The sequence below is a fragment of the Hibiscus syriacus genome, unplaced genomic scaffold (genome assembly GCF_006381635.1).
Source record: "Hibiscus syriacus cultivar Baekdansim isolate YM2019G1 unplaced genomic scaffold, ASM638163v2 tig00110163_pilon, whole genome shotgun sequence".
NCBI classification, from domain to species: domain Eukaryota; kingdom Viridiplantae; phylum Streptophyta; class Magnoliopsida; order Malvales; family Malvaceae; genus Hibiscus; species Hibiscus syriacus.
In genome coordinates, this window is record NW_024062610.1 from 1,312,361 (window position 1) to 1,328,440 (window position 16,080).

Here is a 16,080-nt window from a genome sequence, read left to right on the forward strand (position 1 = left end):
TTTGAGAGGAATATTGGAGAAAGAGAGACGAGTTTAGAGAGTTGTGATGAAGGTTGAAAGGGAGGGGATATGTATGCACATATGTTTATATGGTTAGGTAATACCGTAATAGAGTTTGAAAAGGATGGAAATAAAGACATGTGAGGTTGTGGCCTTGTGGGGACAACGAACAGACCACGGGTGTTTTTGGGGTTTGTGCGAGTGAGCCAACAGGACATCCCTCAACCCAACCTCATTGGGATTACCCCCAACTTGTTTTGCTGTTGCCCTCCCGAAGGACACCATGGTCCATCTCTCGTGCTTCAACCTTCCCTGTTTTCAGCGCCGATCCACCTTACATTTAGACTGAGAAATTGTAAATTCTAAAATTTGATTTCTTTAATTAATTGTTTATTTTATTAGTTGTACTTATTTTAAAATTTTATTTGTTTCTATTTATTTTTATGTTGTTAATATACCTAGATCTATCTTAAAAAAATTTCTGAATCTATTGATGTCTGTTTTATTGTTGTTTATTACTTGGGGATTGGTGCGGAGTTTCAATGAATGTCGGGAACTCCCAACCTTAGCTGCCGATGTGCTATAGCAAACTGGTTTACCAAAATTGAAGAATACTTTTTGATGTACACGCATTCTACAAAACGCCTTAGCAATTAAAAAGAAGGGTGAGATTGGGAGCACAGAAACGGCCACACTGGACCGTGTGGTGTTGAAAGATACGGGCAGATGAAGAGAGAAGACATTGCCTGTCCCTAACGTAATCCCCAAATACTAGTAAAAACTTTGAGTAGCACGTGTGGTTGTTCGATATAATTTGAGCACATGTGAATCTGATATTATCATTCTTCCAATTGCATTTAATCATGCATCAAGAAAATAACCAGAAAGAGTTTCTTTTTGTGGAAGTTCTATTGGTATATGAAAATTTATGGACTTTGGTAAAGGTGGTCCTTGAGCTAGGCTAGCAGATCGAACAACCACTTATTAGCATACTCATAATCAGATCATAAATTTTAACTTAAATAATAACAACTTTCTCTTCTATACCAACCCTTCCTTAACACCCATGGCACGACACTCTCTCCCCCCCCCCCCTAATTTCCCCATGTTCTAAGGTCCAGAAAGAGCCACAGGTGGTCGCAGTTTCTTCCCCCACGTCATGCCCAGTTTAATGCTTTGTTACGGGAACGTACGTCTTGCACTGTCCTGTACCCTTTTGGAAATCTTCCGTTCCATTTTAACCAAAAAGTGCATGTAGCTAATGTCATCATTAGTAGTGATGTTTTTACTTGGTAGCTATGGCATTAACTATGTACCAGTACATCGATCGTACCTGAATACCTGAATTTGGTTGTTTAATTAATGTTCAAGACAAATATCGTGTATGCATACCTGTATAATCTCCTCGTATTCCCAACTTCCCCGAACAAGCTTCTGCTTCTGTATAATTTAATATTTAGTCGGTGTACCTATTTAACAGCAGTATAACAAGGGTGGATGTGGGGTGAATCTGATCATAATAACTGATAGTAATTCGTCAACAGATTCGACGGATTGCATTGAAGGGCTTGTACTCGAAAAGAAGGCAGAACTCATTGGCCACACCGTGTTCTGTGATAGAAATTAATTTGTTTACTGAATGGAAGATGAAAACTTGACAGCAGATACTGATACTAAGGTGGGTCCAAAATATTCCACCGAAAGCACAGAGCGAGAGATGGTGACTATTTTCATTAAGGTTTGAGGCAGGCAAATATTAAATCTCGGGTGGATGAAAATGACTTAACGTAAGGTCAAATACATTAAGGTCATGTTAGGTTTTGCACTCCAAGAACTTCTCAAGACGAAACAGTGAGGTCCATCTGATATCAGCTCAAAACTCATAATTATATGTGAATGCAAGAACTATTGAACTGTGTTCGTTACCAGATATTATCTGCTTCTGGCATTTGAAGGTTTGCCTCACGGTTTGAGGTGACCGTTTACCTGCGAAGTGCCCATACAAGCAAATTGCAGGGAAAAAGGATGGACCGTTTACTAGCAGCAATTACAAGCATGTTCCAAACCGCCAAGAAAAAGCAAGACACCAACTTCACAATTTCACAATCGCTATAAGTTATGACCGTGACCAGAATTCATAAAACATCTTACATTTCAACTGCGGATTTCATGAAATGTAGTTCTATGCTATGCTGCACTGATACGGGGAAGGGAAACGACAATTTCTAAAATTACAGGGTTCGAGAACGACAAGAGTACGACATATAAAAAAATTTAAAATTATAAATAGGAGTAAAAAGTCAGAAATAAAGTCAATATTTTATAGAAAATTTAAAAATAATATTCATAAGTAAATCACAATATTAAAGCATCAAAACTCAAATCACAATATTAAAATATCAAATATCAAGATTCAAATCACAATATTAATTCTAAAACATTAAAATCCATAAATAAATCATAATATCAAGTCTTGGTACCACTTTGAGATGTCATATTTAAATTAAATTATTATGTGTACATTAAAAAAAACAACTCAATTGAGTTTAAATATCATGCATCAATTGAATGTAATTGAAAACAAAGCACGCTCCTTAACGTTTACATGGTTTTAGTAAAGCCTAGCTCCTAAACCAATAAACGAAGAGATCAAATAAACATAGTGCAACATATGAAATAAACCGACTTCAAGACTAAAGATAGTGCAACATGTGGGAGGTTCTACTGTGAGTCAGATTAATATACGTCTAAAAATCAGCGTGACTGATTAAATAGGTGACCAATTAAAAGCTCTATCGAAAATGTTATATGTTTTCACCGGAAATTTTATTTGTGTTAGTAATAATAATGGTAATAATATGGAATATTATCGTCGTATGTAAAATGCGCCAAAAAATATTGAATTTAACATAACCGGTTAATTATTGGAAACATTATCAACCATAATAACATAACAAGTAGCGCTTATGTAACGTAATAAGTAGCGCCTTTTTAAAGTTGATGGGGACTTAGAAATCCGACAATAACAAAATAGATTAATTACTTAATTTGTTATCAATATTATCGACATATTTGGTATGGCCTAAAATGTTACTAAAGTTTAAGCTTTGGAACCTTAAAAATCTGACGATAACAAAACATGTTAATTACTAGAAACATTATCAACTATAATAACATAACAAGTAGCGTTTATTTAATATAATAAGTAGCGTCTGTTTAAAGCTGACGGGGCCTTAGAAATCCGACGATAACAAAATAGGTTTGTAACACCCCAACCCATACCCGACCTGGATACGAGTCCGAGATGTCACATTGACATTTTCAAAACCTTTATTCTTGTAAAATAACTGGACATTTGAATTGATGTTAAGAAAATACAATCATGTATTATTCAATTATGTTTGGTATAAAATTTGGAGATAAAAACGTGTTTATGAACGGTGAAATACTATATGAACAGTAATACAGTAACCTGCTACAGTGATTTTCGTAAATTGTACATAACACTCGTAAAAATTTAACAGTTCATTTCTTTGCATTTGTACTTATATAAATATGTTTAGAATATTACAAAACTCGATCAGAGCATAAATACCTAATTTACCTACTTTATTTACATGCCAACCTATTTATCACATAATAATACATACTGTGTAATTTACTTCTGATCTGGTCTTTGAGCAGAGATATGTTGTTACTATGAACTTAGCTTTGATCCTTCTGCTTCTCAGTACCTACGTGTAAATCACTTACACGCTAAGTCATAGACTTAGTGAAGCAAAAACATAATAATAATGCATTTCTCATAAATATAAACATTCAATCGAGTCGCATATAATTCAGTATACATGATAACATGAGATAATACAAGTACTTTTAGTACCTTTTTATCATATAAATACATATATCGAACCTTTCTCTACATACCATGGAACACATATACTACTTCACAACCAAACATACATAGTAACAAATCAATTTATTTATTTACTCTCTGTAAGGACCATGTATTCGCCCATGTATACTTTTGAGAACTTAAGGTATGTGAGTATATTGAGGTTGTGCACACATATGCTGTCACCACAGCTCGATCAATGTCCCGAAGGACCAGTCCATAGATTCCGAAGAACCTAGGTAAACAGTCCATATGTCCCGAAGAACATAGGTAAACAGTCCATATGTCCCGAAGAACATAGGTAAACAGTCCATATGTCCCGAAGAACATAGGTAACCCTCGACCCTTGGCATGCCAACTATACCCCTAGCTCTCATATCACATAACATGGGCATTATCATTTATGACCGTTCACATTACTTATTCATATTCTTTCTCTTATAACCACATATCTTTTCTTTTCAGTCACGTATCACATGTACGTGTAATCCTTGATATCATAATCACATATTCCTTCTCTTCTATCACATATCAAATGTATGTGTAAGCACATATCTAATATCATATGTTGCATTTTCATGTAAGCATGTAAATCATGTAACATATAAACATACATCCATTTCTATGTACTAATGCACACAGAGTAATCACATAACATTATATAATTTACCTCTTACCATAGTAACTCTATCATTGACTCATCGCAAGCCAATGTTTGATCAATCACATAAGTACAATTTAAATTGCACTCACCTTAGCCTTGCTTTGATTCGATTATAATCCTTTGATTATTCCGGAAATTGTTTAGGCTCAATATCTACATAAATATATCATTTCAAAACAACTATCAGAAGCCTAAACTTTAAACTTGATGTTAATAACTTAAACCGATTTAATGAATCAATTCTATATTTTCATTTAGGGGGGAATCGATACCCCCCCAGGGGAATCGATACCCCCTGTACATACTGGAATTTTTCGTTCAAGAGGGGGAATCGATTCCCATTCATAGGGTATCGGTTCCCTCTACCCAGAAATTGTATTCTAAGCTCGAAAATCATCAATTTTCAACTCAAACCTTCTTATTTCACTTCCTTTAATACTCCTAACTTTAATACACATACTTAAACTTATTTCTATTCCATAATCACTTCTTTAACTTCAAATCTAGTCATTCCTATGTAATCTCAAAAATTATACTAGTTTTGCAACATGTTCAAATTCCTATTCTAACACTTCCTATCCCTTAATTAACTTGATGACAAGTCAAATTCAACTTTCAATTCTCAATATAAACTTTATTTCGATATTTCATTCAAAAACTCCAAATCTTTAAATCCTCATAAACTCTTCATTTTGTTGTTTTAAAGCAAATTAATCCTTCCTTAATCTTACTTAGCATCTAATAATCAAAACTAAACTTAAATTTCAGCACCTAATCAGTTCAAAAGAAAACTCACCTTTGCTTGGCTTCACACGTGGAGAAGAGAAAATGAAGAAGAAAAGAGAGAAGAGATTTTTCTGGAAAATCTCCCATCCTTATCCATATATATATATCATTTAATTATAATTTTCAAGTCTAATGACCATTTTGCCCTTTAATTCTTTGGATAATTACTATAAACTTTTAGGAAATATTTCCGAACAAATCATTAAACTATTAAACTATTATACTTTAATCATCATATTCTGAAATTTTACAATTGTGGTCACTAACCCGTATTTTGGGATGTTACAAGGTTAATTACTTGATTTGTTATCAATATTATCAACATATTAGCTAGCGCCTAAAATGTTACCAAAGTTTAAGCTAATGGAGCCTTAGAAATCCGAAAATAACAAAATATGTTAATTACTGGAAACATTATCAACTATAATAACATAACAAGTAGCGCTTATGTAACGTAATAAGTAGCGCCTTTTTAAAGTTGTTGGGGCCTTAGAAATCCGACAATAACAAAATAGATTAATTACTTGATTTGTTTTCAATATTATCAATATATTACTGTGCACATTATGAGCATTTTAAATTAGAGGAAATAACCTTAGTGACCAAAAATCCTAGATAATATACGATTTTGACCAACTTTTTTTGGATTTGCGAAAATGACCAACAAAATCGCAATGCGATCTCTAATTCGCATTGCGATCTCCACTATCGCAAATTCGCGTTGCATTTCGCGTTGCGATAGTTGAAAATCGCAACGCGATTTTCCATTTTGCGTTGCGATAGTTGAAAATCGCGTTGCGATTTTCCATTTCGCGTTGCGATAGTCTACAGTTGTTGTTGCGATAGTCTACAGTTGTCGTTGCGATTTTCCAAATTCGTTGCGATAGTTAAAAAAAGATTTTGTTTCTTTAGAATTTTCTCTAAAAAGATAGTATCCGCGCGGACGTGTCAAAGACACGTATTACCACGACCACGACGGCGGCGGCGGCGGCGCGCGAGAGTCCCCTTTGTTCTCTATCACTCAACAAGAAAGTGGGAAAGCCAAGCCTTAAATACCATTCCCAATAGTGTTTCCAATACTATGTGGGATTGAGCATTACCAACACTTGTTTCCAATACAATGTGATTATTCAGGAAACAATTAACAATCATGCACCTTAAAACAACTGAATTAAGGCGCAACGAATTTGGAAAATCGCAACGACAACTGTAGACTATCGCAACGCGAAATGGAAAATCTCAACGCGATTTTCAACTATCGCAACGCGATTTTCAACTATCGCAACGCGAAATGGAAAATCGCAACGTGATTTTCAACTATCGCAACGCGAACTGGAAAATCGCAACGCAATTATCGCAACGCGAAATGAAAAATCGCAACGCGAAATGAAAAATCGCACGAATTTGCGATAGTGGAGATCGCAATGCGAATTAGAGATCGCATTGCGATTTTGTTGGTCATTTTCGCAAATCCAAAAAAAGTTGGTCAAAATCGTATATTATCTGAGATTTTTTGTCACTGAGGTTATTTTCTCTTTAAATTATTATTAACTTTTAAACAAATTGGTAGCTAGTTTAACGTAATAAGAAACAATTATTTAACATAATAGATAACGCCTATTTTATTTTACCGTTTACATTATATTAACCTTTAAACAAACCGGTAGCTAGTTTAATGTAATAGGTAGCACCTATTTTATTTTACTGTTTACATTATTAGTAGTATTTAAACAAACCGGTAAATAATTTAACTTAATAGGTAGTGCCTATTTTATTTTACCGTTTACATTATTAGTAACCTTCAAATAAACCGGTAGATAGTTTAACATAATAGGTAGTACCTATTTTATTTTAACCAGTTAAGTTTTAAATATAAGTATCGATACATACAAGATATGTTGGATACTTTTTCAAGACAATAGTTGGACAATGCTTACTGTCGAAACAATATTCATATTTTTAGAGTAAGTATGGATACATTATTATTAACCTTTAGAGTATCTATACTTTTAGAGTAAAATTCCATACTTTCGAATTTTAAAAAAATATTTCAAACGGTTAAGTTGTATATATTTTACCGTTTACATTATTATTAACATTTAAACAAACCGGTAGCTAGTTTAACGTAATATGTAATGCTTATTTAACATAATATGTAGCACCTATTTTATTTTACCGTTTACATTATTATTAACCTTTAAACAAACTGGTAGCTAATTTAACGTAATACGTAATGCCTATTTTATTTTACTGTTTACATTATTAGTAACCTTTAAACAAATCGGTAGACAGTTTAACGTAATAGGTAGTGCCTATTTTATTTTACTGTTTACATTATTAGTAAAATTTAAACAAATCAGTAGATATTTTAACATAATAGGTAGCGCCTATTTTATTTTACCATTTATAATTTTTCTTCATTATATTTATAATTTTTTTGAATTATGAACTACATACATACATATTATAGACACAACTAGGGGTGTAAACAAGTTGAGTCGAGCTCGAGTATTGCTGAGCTCGACTCGACTCGAAAACTCGTGAGCTTAAAATTTTCAAGCTCGATTCAAACTTGAAATTCTGAACTGAAGCTCATGAGCAGCTCGAAAAGGCTCAAAATGAAGAAAAAAATTCTTAAACTTAACTCGATTTCAAACTCAAACTCGAACATGAACCTTAAATGTATGAAAACCTTACTCTATATATATTTTTTTAAAAATCAACACAAATGTCAATATTATTAATAATTTATTTAAAAAATAAAATCTTAATATATTATATTTTCGCGCTACTCACGAGCTTTTTATATCGAGTAGCAAGTAGTTCGTTTTAACTCGTTATGAACTCGAGTTGATTCCATTTAATCCGAGTATTTATCAAGCTTTGGCTAAGTCAATCTCAAGTAGCTCGCGATATTTCTCGTCTCATTTACAGCCCTAAACACGATTGTTAAAACTCAAAACCAACAAAAATAACGCTCTTTAGTTGCTTACAATTTCGCTGATATATGGGATAGAAATCATGGAGAAGTTTTCTCTTATCTATTATTATTATTATTTATTAATTACAATGAATTAGTCACATCCTACCTTTTACACCCTACCATTTACGTGCTAGTTCAGTAAACTAAAAAGAAATGGAATTAACACCATCACTTCAATGGGCTGCAGAGCGGTTTTCCTCAATCTACCACGTGTGAGTCGAATGCTGTCTTCTATGAGAGTTTCTTTCGGGGTAGAGTTTGTGTCTTCATTACGGGGAGGTGGCACTGATTCAATTTGCATTGCTTCTGTTTCAGTTTCTGCAGGCTGGCTACTTCTTTCGGATACAGTATCAGCTTTTTGTCCATTTGAGGATGTTGAAGGGGTAGTTGGTTTAGCCACCTGTGAAGGCACCTTCGAAGTCCCCACCTCTTCTCCTACTTCCTTTTCGTGTTGAGTTGAGGATGTGCTAGATGTCAGTGAAGGTGGTTCTTCAGCCTCGGGCTCTGCTGATTGTGCTTTACTAGATGATTGACGGCTTCTAACACCAGAGGGTTGGCGAGCCCTAACACCTTGTGTTTGAGAAAATTAGAGTTATGGAGAAAAGAAAAACAAACTTCAATATGGTATAATCGTGTGCATAGAAAAAGACAAACCAGAATACTTTTTTGGAAAGATTAATTACTTTTCAATTACTTAAGACATTCGATTTTTTATATTAAAACTAAAGATTGTACACTGTACAGAGTTTTTATCCATTTTTACAAAACATCCCATTTCATGGTTTCATCAAAAACTAAGTTTGTTGCATAAAACTCATACAGAGGAGGTAATGGCAGCAAAAACTAACTTTGGTTATAATCTCGTAATTACCTGAGGACAGTCAGGTCTTGGAGTTGACTGTGAAGCAATATATTGCAGGATCTCAAAAATTCTTGTCTGGCCATAGCTTGTAGCTCTTTGCCTGTACAGAAATGCCATATCTCCAACTCTAGTCCTTAGTTCCATCAAGTTATGGTCAATTTCATTTTCATGCTTTGCAACATAAGGTCTAAAGGAGTCATATACATAACAAGTTCCCTGGAAAAAGTGAAAAGATAAGGGCAGTTAAAGTAAACATCAACATGTAGTGTAGATGGTCAAGTAAATTTTACTTGCTTCTTTACAACTAATTATGCGTACCCTTGTTTTAGGGTACCACAGGTATATGAAGAATGCCAACTTAGACTCACTGTACATTGGAACCCTTCAAAAGTAGAAGAAAAAAACAGTGAGAAATCGAAAAGCAGACATGAAAAACATACTATTTTAAGGTCCTATACCAAGAAACAAAAGCATCACCAATTCTCTCACTAACTGTCAAAACAGCCACCAATATCCTGAAACCAGAGAAGAAAAGGGTGGGAATAAAAGAAAAGTTATAACATAAATAAAATTAGCACAGCCTTTAAAAGAATACCAAATGAAGACCTACCAGTACTGGCACCAAAACAGCAGTTGCTCAATGTCAGGCTTATTCATTTCAACAGTTTTATAACATTCGTATGCTGGATATGCATAGCCAAAAACCATCCTGCCAAATTAAAACTAAAAGATTAATTTCAAGGAAGGGAATAAAATAATACTAAACTGAGAAAAAGAATCAGTTGTAAAGTAAAACATACACGAGTCCTCTGGTAAGAAAAGATCCAATCATTTTGTTTATTTCCTGGAAAAGAGAATACTCGCAGGAGTTAAAGGTCAGCATCAAAATCAACATTATAAATCCAAGAAAACAAGAACAGCCATATATATATATATGCTAATCGAAGCAAAATATCAGCCCCAATGAGAATTTATCTGTCTTTCAAACCTTATCGTATCCAGATTCCTCGAAAGATTAAGAATTGAAATCCTCATCACGGTATTTTATTGAAGTGATGATTTAAGATGGGAAATGCAATTTTTAAGTTCAAAAGAAAAGGATATTAGTCATAATATGCAACATCTCCAATTTTCTTCAAAAGAAAACCTAGAGGCTAGAGTGATATTGTTACCTAAGTTTCTCCTCTTTCGAAAATAAAGAAAATTAGTTTGTAGCATCTCCAAATCTCTTTCAAAAGAAAACCCGGGGAGAATTTGTTACCGAGGTTTCTCCTCTTTATTTTTTTCCTTGATGAAATACTAAAGAGGGATTACTTCAGTTCCCGCTATCCAAACACGCTATAAATCCCAATCAAACAAGGTTAATCAAATTGAAACTTAAGAATTTATTGGCCCCATAAATCTAAGCAGGTAAAAATATGCCAAAGGGTCCAAAAAAATTTCCTACTTCGTTGAGAAAGAATTTTCAGCTACCCGAAATGAAAAAAAAACCTGCTTAGATGTCAATTTATCGTCATCTTTTCTTAGCAAACGAACAGAGTAGTACGAGTAATGTAATCATACAATTTCAAAAACCAGAATGATTCAGCTAATCAAACTCTAAACTTACCTTGTATGCAACTCATAACAAGTAACATGGACTATTAAGTAAACACTAATTAGATACCAAAGAAATAGAATGCCGTACGAAATTATAGGTGTTTAAAATTTATGCCACGTATTCCACCGAGAAGAAGAGAAAAACGAAGAAACATCGAGTGAAACGCAAACATTCGTCGAGTTCAAAGAATAAATAAACAATGTAATGGCAGATGAAATCATATATAAAGGAAATCCAGAAAAATATCTAAAGAAAATACAGTTATCAACATTCAAGTTTCAACAATGTAATGGCAGATGAAATCACACTTGCGGTGCTCGCGGAATCTATGATAAAAATAGAAGCCGGAAACGGCAGAGCCATTGGAAGTTTGGTACCTTTAATCCGTATTTTCAATAAGGCGGTGTAAACAAGAAGGCAACGCGATTAGATTCGGAAATAATAGTGAAACCAGAGCACAGAAGCGATGCACTGGAGGATTTCAAGGAAATAATATATGAGTAGTTTTGAAGAAGATTGCAGGCCAGCAGTAAAATCGGCGCCGCAAAAACGACGGCTAACCGTTACGAAGTCGGTGATAGCGATGAGAGAGTGAAAATAGAAAATAAAAAATAGAGATAGGGAGAGGAGGGGCAGGATTATAATTTTCTTCCTTTGTGTTGTTTTTCAAACCCCCTTTACGTTCGGATGGCCGGATGGGTTTAACCGTTAAAACTAAGTTACCTATTATACCCTTTGGAACAAGAGGAGATGCTTCTAATTTCCAACTAGGGCCAAGCAAAAATTGGCTGGAAAAATTGATTTTTCAACTAGATTTAACTCTAGAAAAATTGATTCTAATTAACTTTGACTTATAATTTCATAAATCCGAATTGAATTAAAAAATTTAAGTTCAAATTAAGTTCTAAAATACAATTCGAATAGTAACTTGAAGATTTTAGTAATTAGTTTATTGATTTTCAAGTTTGCGTCGAGTCCATCAACTCCGTATGATGTATGTATATCACAGATGAAAGAAAAATATGAATATATATATATATATAGTTATAGAAAACTATTTAAATTAGAATAAAATAATATTATAAATATTTACAATTAAATTTAAACAGAAACTCTAAAATTCAATTCGACTCGACTCGACTTGAATTTTATAAACTCAACTAGACTAAAAAAATTTCAAGTCAACTTCGAGTTGTAAAATATGACTCATCAACTCAAATAACTCAAAATTTTTTGACCCGGCTCAATTGAATGGTCACCTTATTCCTAACATAGGTAATATAGTAATATTTTGAAGAGGATAAGGATTCACAAGGAGAACTGTAAAACAAATAAAAGAAGAATCAGAGATCGATTAAGGGGTCTTTTGAAAATGTTTATGGATATATTTTTGGCTCAAGATTTCATTTTGAAACTCAAAAGCATTTTTAATCAATTCATTTTTAGTTAGAATTTGACATTTGAAATGTAATTATCGGCTTGAATTAAATTTTTTTTTTTAAAAAATGATATTTTTATATTGAAATAAAATCATTAAAAATTATTTAAATAAATATTCCCAAATGAAATCTAAGTGATAGGATGACGATCAAATATTATTTGGTTGTAATTTATTTTTGTAAGATCACTTTAGGGTACAATATGCAAATCAGATGGTGGGTCCAACGTTATTTGACGAATGAGTCCTAAATGTGAGAATTCGAAATGAGTGAGCCCGCTGGGATAGTTTCGGTACAGTAGATTAAAAAACGGCTAAAATAAAGTGTTATGATTTTGTTATTGTGTTAAATAATAAAATCGGTAAAAATTACCGGAAATATTATTAGGTGTTATTGATTTTGTTATTATTAGATGTTTTTTACCGAATTTTTGAAAAAAAATACCGGAAATATTATTAGGCTTAAAAAATGATCGGATTAACATAATATTTTAGGTAATTACCGGAAAAATTTAAATAATTTTTATCGATTTTATTATTTAAACAATAACAAAACCGATAAATTTTTATTTTAACCGTTTTTAAGCTGATCGTACTGTAGAACTCCCCGAGCCTGCTACTAGGGATCAATAGCTGTAAAAAACTAGAAATAAATGGCTTATTTCTTTTCAGTTTCCATAATTACGTGGTCACCTCCAACAGCAGGAATGATTTCATGTATATACGTACCTCTGCACAATGGCAACCCTGCAACTGGATCAACTCATCTCTCAGTTTGTACTTACTAAAGTCTGACGAGATTTTCAGATTCGAAGGAAGGGTCTCTGCCCATTTTTAGAATCCTAGACTTACCTAGGGTACTGTAACCCTAAAGCACCAGCCTACATTTAGGGGTTTAAATGAACCGAAGAAATATTGTTCAGGTTCGTTTGTATATTTGGTTTATGTTTGTATAATTCGTTAATATTGTATTCGTGTTCGTTTATTTATTTTTAAAGATGTTCGTGTTCATTTATTTAACGTTTACAAATATATTCATTTAATATCGATGAATAAATTCGTTTAGGGTCTAATTACCGTTTACAAATATATTCGTTTAACATTTATTTATCAGACGCGAACATATTTATAATAAAAATGAAAAGAAAGTGACTCGAGAGGGGTTTTTTGTGTTATAATAGAGAAATTGGTAAAACTACACAACTAGTACTTAAACTTCTTAGGATTCATAGTTTAAACTCCAAATTTCCTCATATATTCAATTTAGTATGTACTTTCACTAATATTCAAAATATAAAAAAATAAACGAGTTTCTAAACGAGCCTATAAACAAGCTTCTAAACAAACTTATTCGTGAATATAAATGAACTGAGCACGCATTTGCTCGTGTTCGTTTATTTATAAAATGAACATAAAATTTTTGTTTATACTTCGTTTATTTTACTTAATAAACGAACAATTCATTTACACTCCAACCTACATTTATTCACTGCAAATGTTAATTGTTTAATTCATCGGTAAACTTTAATAAACGAACAGTTCACCAAACGCCATGTTCATTTATTTAGTTTAATAAACGAACAGTTCACCAAAAGCTCTGTTCATTTACACTCCATCCTACTTTTATTCGCTAAAAATGTTAATTGTTTAATTCATCAGTAAACTTGCTCTTAAATAGAGGATTACAATAAGAGCAACACTATTCACTGAACATGATAGGAAAGTTTAATTTCAGCTAACGACAAAACTTTAGTGAATTTCCTCTTAATATAATGTCAGGACTGCTTCACATCAAATCAAATAACATAACTTATTGGAAATGCAAATTAGCCGTAAATAAGAATTCCACTTTACTTCATATTTCTAACGTTAACAACAATTACATTGGCATTGTTAGAAATAATGTGTAGAAATAACATATTGGTATTTTTAGAAATTAAGGGAGAGAAAAAGAGAGAGTAGGAAATGGTTTCAGGCTTGAAAATAAGCAACGATTCTGAGTTACTAATACACAATCTTTTGCCTTTTTAAAAAAAAAAATTAAACTTGGGTTGACTTGTATTAGTATACAAACTTAATCAAGAGGGAACACAACTAACATTAGATTGTTTTTTGTTTTTGTTTTTGAAAGTAACTAACATTAGATTGACCCTCCATTGTACAGACATCTTCATGTTGGCTGACTTGCTCACCAGTTTCAATTTGGAACGAACAAAGGTCACTGAGGGAACACATCAAAATCCTGAAACAAATTGGCATAAAGAATAAATATACAGAGCAATGTAGGATGTTCTGTTTTATCTTGGATCTGGATCCTTGGGCAGAGCCCAAAACATAACAAAAGGAGGTCCGAAAAGGACCATGAAGCAGAGTCCATATTATCAGTCTTGGGTTTTCTTTCGTGACATCGTTTTGGATTGGGTTAAATACCAAGCATATTTCGAACCATTCCAACTTCCAACCGGCAGAAACATGTCATACGTGATCAGCTTCTTCCACTCCATGAGTGGTAGTTGGAGGATGTCGCCATAAAACATCGCGACAACCGGAAACCTTGTAAACTTCTTTTTGTTATTTCTATCTCTTCCTAATGTGAGAGATTAACATTGTCAGCCAATTAATATAAGCCAAGTAAAAGCGCCCAAGTTGCACATGGGTTTTTGTGCTACATTTCTGACCCTCTAGCGTTATTATAGCTTCTGCACCTCAGCCACTACAAATATAAAACACTTTATCTTGCACATGTAATTTTCTATCGGAAGTTTCTTTCTTCTTACAATTCAAGACACAACAGTATAGAACATACATGTAAGCGTCTCGTTGCTACCCAATATCTGTTCTATTCTCATGCGTGGTAAGAAATTTATGGTCACAAGGTAGCAGAAATATATATAGAACCAAAACTGAAATGTTATTATATACTATAGCATTGAAGATGAAAGGAAAATATATAAGTTCAATAGTAGTAAATTAGGGATTAAAATAGAAAAGGATGAACTATTGAACTTACTTTTTTTTACTAATGAGATAATGTTTCAGCTGTACTCGTAAGGAATCATTCTTTATTTATAAAAAAACTACCATGTGAGATTTGGTAGTTGGTCTGTGTTTGTTTGCTTTTAATCAGAGATTCCATGATAATTCCCGATAGAAATGTAGCTTTGTGTAGATGCTGACATCGTTTTCTTGTGGAGGACAATGGATGGTTTTCTTTGGACACTGCCCCGACTTCATCTAATTAAGAAGAAAAAGATGGATTATCAAATCAGATCGCATGATTTTATATAAGAGGTATGAACTTAAAATGTTATATTAAAATTTAAGTGGTTTGAAATCAAAACATCTATTAAAAAAATATAACGAAAAACTTAAATAATATGAAAAATTAAAACTTTAAGGAGTATGATCACATGATATCTCAACGCCTCTCGATACATCTTCCAACCATTCAATCTTTGAAAAAACCTCAAAAATTAATTTAAGAATTCGATTCTAATTCAACCTTTGAAAAAACCTCAAAAATTAGTTTGAGAATTCGATTCTAATAGGATCGTTAGAGGGTCTAAGTTATATAACGTAGCCCATCCATGTTGGATTCGTAGAAAATGAGATAGAGATAGCTCCAGCCTCCAGCCATATTAGGTGGATATTACACGGAGCAGGTTGTTGAATTTTCTAGTGCTCCGCAACCAGATAGTGATTTAGATAGACATTGGGGAGATGCAAATTGCCACAGGGAGTTTATAATTCTTTCTGGGTGCCTCTATTAGAACTAAATCATATTATATATGAAAACAACTAGGATCTAATCATGTCAAACCATTAAAAATAAATAAATATTAAATTAGCGGA

General features: G+C 32.9%; 1 protein-coding gene across 2 annotated transcripts; it reads right to left on the bottom strand.

Moving 5' to 3' along the window:
• Nucleotides 1-8,439: 8,439 nt before the first annotated feature.
• LOC120216623 (putative HVA22-like protein g) lies at nt 8,440-11,358 on the bottom strand. 2 transcript variants are annotated; one of them, XM_039213981.1, is made up of 7 exons: nt 11,168-11,358; nt 9,991-10,034; nt 9,801-9,899; nt 9,649-9,705; nt 9,509-9,572; nt 9,208-9,406; nt 8,440-8,898 (listed from the first exon to the last, which is right to left on the bottom strand). In XM_039213981.1, the coding sequence occupies exons 2-7, from the start codon at nt 10,020-10,022 to the stop codon at nt 8,459-8,461; spliced, it is 891 nt and encodes a 296-aa protein (XP_039069912.1). In that variant the 5' UTR covers nt 10,023-10,034; nt 11,168-11,358; the 3' UTR covers nt 8,440-8,458. The 2 variants fall into 2 exon arrangements, with proteins under 2 accessions (XP_039069912.1, XP_039069911.1); XM_039213980.1 differs by lacking the exon at nt 11,168-11,358 and having other exon boundaries at nt 9,991-10,104.
• Between the last annotated feature and the right edge of the window lie 4,722 nt (nt 11,359-16,080).

What these genes read in the sequence shown, in the direction of transcription:
- LOC120216623 (XM_039213980.1), bottom strand. Translation starts at nt 10,085, where the DNA reads ATGTTGATTTTGATGCTGACCTTTAACTCCTGCGAGTATTCTCTTTTC. An exon ending in GGTGATGCTTTTGTTTCTTG is followed by an intron (nt 9,573 to 9,648) that starts GTATAGGACCTT and finishes CTACTTTTGAAG; the next exon opens with GGTTCCAATGTACAGTGAGT. An exon ending in TGTGGTACCCTAAAACAAGG is followed by an intron (nt 9,407 to 9,508) that starts GTACGCATAATT and finishes CACTTTTTCCAG; the next exon opens with GGAACTTGTTATGTATATGA.